This window comes from Zootoca vivipara, chromosome 7 (genome assembly GCF_963506605.1).
Source record: "Zootoca vivipara chromosome 7, rZooViv1.1, whole genome shotgun sequence".
Lineage (NCBI taxonomy): Eukaryota > Metazoa > Chordata > Lepidosauria > Squamata > Lacertidae > Zootoca > Zootoca vivipara.
In genome coordinates, this window is record NC_083282.1 from 19911654 (window position 1) to 19918775 (window position 7122).

Sequence of the window (7122 nt, forward strand, 5' to 3'; positions counted from 1 at the left end):
TCCAGAATATTGTTGTTTGTGGACCTTAAGGTCCTCCGCGGGGCATACCAGGAGAGGCGGTCCCGTAGGTACGAGGGTCCCAAGCCGCATAGGGCTTTAAAGGTCAAAACCAGCACCTTAAACCTGATCCTGTACTCCACCGGGAGCCAGTGCAGCTGGTAAAGCACTGGATGAATGTGATCCCGCGGCCGGGACCCTGTAAGGAGCCTCGCTGCAGCATTCTGCACCCGCTGGAGTTTCTGGGTCAGCTTTAAGGGCAGCCCCGCGTAGAGCGAGTTACAATAGTCAAGCCTGGAGGTGATTGTCGCATGGATCACTGTGGCCAGATAAAGTAGATAAAGAGAAGATGAATGAATGAAAATGCCTTGGTTTTAGAATGCTGCTGCTTGGGATATTTCATTCTTATCCACTATTTTATTAATTTATGGAATAATTTACTTTCTAAATACTGTCCTTCCATTGATGCATGTTTGTGTTTGCTGTACAGTCTCTTTAAGTTTAATCTGCAAGCCACCTTGTGGCTCTGTCTGGACCAAGGGTCTGGACCTAAAAGTTTAATTTATAAATTGTTTATTTATGACAGTGGCATACAAGGTAATAGCAAAAAAAAACACCAACCCAGCAATAGAAAATATCAGTAAAATACGCACAAAACAGATCAGCAGCATTTAAATAAATAAATAATCAAAGTTGACTAAACCTTACCGGTGAGTTCATGTTCTGTCTGGCCAAATAGATACACCTTCTTTGCCTGGGAGCAAAAGAGCGGCGGGTGGCTGTAGATGAGCCTTGCAAGGGCCTTCCATAATGGGAGCATCGCAATGGAGAACCAGCATTATGATTTGTGCCAAATAAGAGAGGATTTGGGTTTGATCCGGCTGTAGTTGAAAATCTGAATTGGTAACTCTGAATTAGGGACAGAACAATTTGTTGATTTCAGCCCTCCGGGTTCCTGATTTTTCCCAAATCTTAAATCCAGCGCTCCACATTTCTGCAGCAATCTGCAATTTATTTTTAAATCCTTCAGCATGTTATTGTCAATTTTTCCCAACACAGTGGTGCCTCTGGTTAAGAACTTAATTTGTTCCAGAGGTCCATTCTTTACCTGAAACTGTTCTTAACCTAAGGTTCCACTTTAGCTAATCCCACCGTGCGATTTCTGTTCTCATCCTGAAGCAAAGTTCTTAACCCAATGTACTATTTCTGGGTTAGTGGAGTCTGTAACCTGAAGCATCTGTAACCTAAGGTACCACTGTAAGCACATTTTTGTATGCAGCTTTGACTTATAGAGTCCAGATTTCTGCAAGCAATTCCTCCTGAAAGAACGCATTTTTGAATGTTATTTTCTCCAATATATTCCTATGTATGCATATTTTTTTACCTTACACATATGCATTTTTGTAAACCTTACTGGGTTGGAAAACTGCATCATTCTTTATTTTATTTTATTTTTTGATGAATGCGGATGGCTGTGCTTCAGTTTTCGTATTGCAGGTGTCGTCCCCCCCATTTATGTGGGAGGTTACATTCCGGGAGCCCGTACGCATAAGTGAAATCGCATAAGGTGGGGAGCACCCTCTAAAAAAATCTCTTAAAAGCCTCAAAACACCCGTTTCTTCCTGCTGTCCAGCTCTCTCACCACACAGCTCCCTCTCCAACTAGAGTTGAAGCTCTGGGGCCGGCTGGAGGCTGGACGATGCGCGGAAAAGCCTCTGTGCAGCTACTGCTGCGCTACCCCGAGTGTCAGCTGCTAGGTGGGGAGCTGAGCAGCCTAAACAAAGCCCCCAGTGAGCCTCAGGTCTCTGGGGCTTCCTCCGCCCTCACTTCTCCAGGCTCTGAGGAGATCTTCAGCGCTCTCCTTCCACTTCCTGGTATGGTTCTATTTATTTATTTATTTCCTGGCGATGCATGCATGTGTGGTTGTGTGCAAGTCGGCTGCGTGTAAGTGGGGGATACCTGCATTTCAGAAATTGTGGATTGGGTAGATTTGGCTTTGAAATTTGACCCGAGTACTGTTTGTGGGGGACAGTAGGCGGGCAGGTGTGGAGGACTCCCTGGTCCTGAATGGAGTAACTGTGCCCCTGAAGGACCAGGTGTGTAAATTTGGACTCACAGCTGTCCATGGAGGCGCAGGTCAATTCTGTGTCCAGGGCAGCTGTCTATCAGCTCCATCTGGTACGCAGGCTGAGACCCTACCTGCCTGCAGACAGTCTCGCCAGAGTGGTGCATGCTCTAGTTGTCTCCCGCTTGGACTACTGCAATGCGCTCTACGTGGGGCTACCTTTGAAGGTGACCCGGAAACTACAACTAATCCAGAATGCGGCAGCTAGACTGGTGACTGGGAGCGGCCGCTGAGACCACATAACACCGGTCTTGAAAGATCTTCATTGGCTCCCAGTATGTTTCCGAGCACAATTCAAAGTGTTGGTGCTGACCTTTAAAGCCCTAAACGGCCTCGGCCCAGTATACCTGAAGGAGCGTCTCCACCTCCATCGTTCTGCCCGGACCCTGAGGTCCAGCACCGAGGGCCTTCTGGCGGTTCCCTCACTGCGAGAAGCCAAGTTGCAGGAAACTAGACAGAGGGTCTTCTCGGTAGTGGCGCCCGCCCTGTGGAACACCCTCCCATCAGATGTCAAAGAGAAAAACAACTACCAGACTTTTAGAAGACATCTGAAGGCAGCCCTGTTGAGGGAGGCTTTTAATGTTTAATAGATCATTGTGTTTTATTTTTCTGTTGGAAGCCGCCCAGAGTGGCTGGGGAAACCCAGCCAGATGGGCGGGGTATAAATAATATATTATTATTATTATTATTATTATTATTATTATTATTATTATTATCCCCCGTACAGTGTCTGAATAGGTATGTACCTACCCATGTGCATTGAAGCACACACCCAGAAAGTATAAGGTGTCTGGAATTCGCATCAGCTACACGCCTAGTAGACAACTTCATGGGCGTAGCAGGATTTATGTTTGGGGGGGGGGCAGGACACGCACTTGTCATCATCCTCCATCTGGCTCCGTCTAGCAGATTCGGAACAAAACGTCTCCTCAACAGTTGTTTTAAATTACTTTCTGTTGACCTCAAGCCCTCGGGTGTGTGTGTGTGTGGAATCTGTCAAGATCTTCAGTGATTTCAAAACTAGGGAATTAAATAAAAATAAAAATAACATTGTTGACTGAGGCCTGAGGGCTTTCTGCAGTATAAATAGCCTGTTGGGGAACTTCCAGTCATTTCTAGATAGGCCTTGCAGGAGCGCATTCTCAGGAGAGAAGGCCAGGAACTATGAGAAGCTTCCGGAAGCCGAGCCACCTGCGATGCGATTGCTCGGTTCGCAGAAGCCACACCTATAGCTCTATCGGTTGTGTCTCTCGAACGCATCCCGGCATCATCCAAGTGACCTCCGTGAGCGCTTCGATTTCAAATATTCTGATCATTCCTACTTTTGGTTAAGTATTTTATTTATATATTTACTTGATTTAGGGGGAGCAGGTGCCCCACCCCCCCTGACCAAGCCCATGAGCAACTTCCACCTTGTTGTATTGGGGCATTTTGGTGCACCCACCTTGGGCATTTTCAAGCAGAGAGATCACTTCATGCGTGTTAAATCGACAGCTTTCAATATAAGGACAGCACCTGCCCCTCCCCTCTCTTTCCCTTAGGAAAAGCCATGTACTGTATCCCTCCTATTTTGTACCTTTCTCAACTCAGCCACCACGATGCTTTGCGTTCACAAGGACAGTTTCCGGAGGTGGGGGAATCCTTTAGCAAAAATACACTAGAGAATCGGCACAGTAATATGATGAAGACTCTGTTGCCAAGGAGCAGCATGTTTTAAGCAAGAGCGTGGTTCTCTTCTCCCCCCCCCCTCCAACCCCATATTTCAACTAAAGATTTGATCTAAAATTAGATTATTATTTTTTAAAAAAGGAAAAAGGAGGGGGGGAACCAACCACATCCTCATAAAAGACACGGAGGGGAGTCGGAGGAAATGGAAGTAAATGTCAGCAGAGGAATTTCTGTCCATCCTGGAAATCAGTGATACGGGAAAGGTCCGGGAAGAGACCGGAGGGGTGTGATTTGAGGACGCCAGTGGGTGGCGATGGAAGCAGGGGGAGAGAGAGACCTGTCTCTGTAATTGCAGGTTTTTTCAGTGCAAGCTGGGTTCTTTCTTTATCTTTCCCCTCTCCCCTCCCTCTCCCTATCTCCTGCTCTCACAAGCCTGAAACCTGCTGAATAATTCATAAAGATGAGAAGCGCCGAATTTCCCCAGGCTGATAATACAGTGTGCATGCTGTAAAGCGAGAGAAGATGCTCCAGGTCTTCAGATGAGCTGCTGATGCTCTTGAGGCCATTGCCCAGAGGGTGCTGGGACTCCTGGTATTTCCACAGCGGAGGCTTCCTTTTTTCCTGCCTTGCCTGCCTGCCTGCCTGCCTGCTTGCTTGCTTCCTCGCTCGCCTGCCTGTCTTTGGGCACTCATTGCTGTCTGCACTCGACCAGGAGAATCTAACTTCACTGCAGTCATGGAGATTTGGATGCAAGCTCTGGATTTCGCCCTCCTCCTGCTTGCCTGGCTTGCAAACACCAGCCTTGGATCCATCGGCAAGCTTCCTCTTTTGTGATCTGGCATACTTGCAGCAGCCTCCTCTGTGTAGAAATACGGTGAAGAAGACCCACACATCCCTTCTTTCACCTCTGCCAACAACTGACTTTGGAGACCTGGCACGATCTGAGAAGTTGGTGTTTTTCCATGGGATCCAGTCTTGCTCTCTGCCTGTTTTGGAGATCAACGTCTATGTTCTGGGACGTCATGTATGTTTGGTACTTTTCTGACGATCTGCTTTGGCTCCTGCTGTGTTCTGCATGGTCTAGGAGATTTCCCTGGATTTCTTCCTGGCTCGGCTTAGCCTTCTCCAGAACTGAGCAGTGCTGAGGTTGGTCTGGAGTGCCTCATTTGTGTGCCGCACAATGCCCAATATCTCCTTCTTCTCCTATTCTTCTTCCTCCTCCTCCTCCTGGAGCGCTAGATCCTTGCAACAGCTGCTTTGTGAGGAAGACTCCCTGGGGACGAGGATCTCTTTGTCTCTCTTCCACTTGCTGCTAGCCATCTACGGGACCATATCCAACATCATGGTCATCTACCTGGTCTTCACCTTCAGGAAGCTGCGCACCACCAGCAACACTTTCATTGTCAATGGTTGCCTTGCGGACCTGAGTGTCTGTGGCCTTTGGATGCCGCAAGAAGCGGTGCAGGGGCTGCTCCCTTCCGGCTCCCCGACGGCGCGCTCAGAAGGGTACCGCTTGCTCCGTGCTGGGCTGGTGGGCCTTGGGCTCACCGTCTCACTGCTCTCCCACCTGCTTGTGGCCCTCAACCGCTATGTCCTCATCACCAAGCCACCCGTCACGTACCAGGCTGTTTACCAGAGGAAGCACACGGCCTGGATGATCGGCTTGTCCTGGGGACTGGCCCTCCTCCTCGCCTCAGTCCCCCTGGGACTGCAGATGTGGCAGCCCGGCCGGCAGGAGTCTAGAAATGGCACCAGTACCAAGAGCTCGAACTATATGGGCCTTCTGGTAGCCCTGGCTGTCCTCTGCCAGACAATCCTCCTGCTCCACTGTTACTTGGGGATTGTCAGGAGGGTGAGGGGCAGTGTCAAGCGCGTCAGCGTCCTCAACTTCCACCTGCTCCAGCAGCTCCCCTTCCCAGCAGCCCCGATGGCTCCCCGCCGGGCCCGGCGCCTGAGCAGCATCTCCGTCTTGCTCCTCTGCCTCGCGTTCCTCCTGGCCACGCAGCCTCTGGTGTGGGTCAGCCTGCTGGGCTTTTTCTTCTGGTCCATGCCCCGGGGGCTGCAGATTGCCAGCTGGCTGCTCTTCTGCTCTCTCTCCGCCTTCAACCCACTGCTCTATACGTGGAAGAACGAGGAGTTCCGCCGCTGTGCCCGCTTAGTGCTACCCGGAGGGGAGAACCCGGTGGCGGCAGTAGCTGCGGCAGCAGCCACTACCACCCTCCCCACAGTGTCTCTTCCTTCACAGGAGCCATCGCAGCTGGGGACCAAGGTGGAAAGTCTAGGCAGCTTAGTGCTTCACTGACACACACACACACACCCCTAAATTTGCACGCTCTTAAGGGAAAAGGTGTTGGGAGACATTAGCCTCGGACTCAGGCAGGGGTCGGCAAAGTTTTTGTGGCTTGGGCCGGTTCACGGTCCTGCAGATGCAGCGGTGGGCCGGAGTGTGTATGTGCATGCACGCTCAAACGCTATTTCCGACACTCCTTCCGGCGTGGAGGAGGTGTGCTCAGCTTCCCATTGGCTTCCTGCAGCTAATGGGAAGCCGGCCAGCGTCGCGGAAGGCGGTCCCCGCTCTGCTCCTCGCCGGTTTAGCGCAGCGCACGGGAGCTGATTAAACAACCCCCATGGACCGCTTGTGACTCATGGGCCTTAGGTTGTCTACCCCTGGACTCAGGTATCGCATGTGGGCCATTGTCAGCAGGTGGGGATGTTGTCCTTTACAGAGGTTGCTTCCAGATACCCTGCTTATAGCCATCATTGACATTGATTCGTTTACACAAGGTCCGCAGGGAGGTTAGATGATGCTAGCTATTTATTGAGCGTCCGTTCTGATTGGTTTGCAGTGAGGTGAGGTGATCTCATGCTGGGCAAGTGTCATGCCAAACTTCCTGGTACCACTTTCCCTTGCCACTTTCCTCATGGCAAAAAAAAAGTTCCCTTTGGGAGAGCAAGTGGATTAGTTGCTCAATATCCATTTTTAATGGTACAACCTGAATTTGCCTGGACAGAAGGAAATCCCATCTGAAAATAGCAACAGTCTGGAAGCGCCCTTATTAGATTCCCCCCCCCCCCAGAAATGGGAAGTCTGGATTAAACAGGGCATGGCGGGGGGACGGGGATACGACTGAGGCTGCATGCACAAAGAGCGGCAATCCCATAATAAGCAGCCATCTGGAAGCACCCACCAAATGACTCACTGAACTGCACGGTACTCCACTCCCTACGGAGAGGCTTTAAAAAAATAATAACACTGAAATGCACAGACACTTGTCAGCTTTAAAATGTATGTATTTGTATCAAATCTCTTTCACACTTTGTGGAGTTTTTCA

At 50.0% G+C, this 7122-nt stretch overlaps 1 protein-coding gene across 1 annotated transcript; it reads left to right on the forward strand.

Annotated features, from left to right (window-relative positions):
* The first annotated feature begins 4970 nt into the window (after window positions 1-4970).
* Window positions 4971-6092, forward strand: GPR88 (G protein-coupled receptor 88). The gene has a single exon (XM_035123554.2). It carries the CDS (start codon window positions 4971-4973, stop codon window positions 6090-6092), a length of 1122 nt encoding a protein of 373 aa, XP_034979445.2.
* The last annotated feature ends 1030 nt before the right edge of the window (window positions 6093-7122 follow it).

Excerpts from the sequence above, each read along its gene's own strand:
- GPR88 (XM_035123554.2), top strand. The coding sequence starts at position 4,971 with ATGCCCAATATCTCCTTCTTCTCCTATTCTTCTTCCTCCTCCTCCTCC.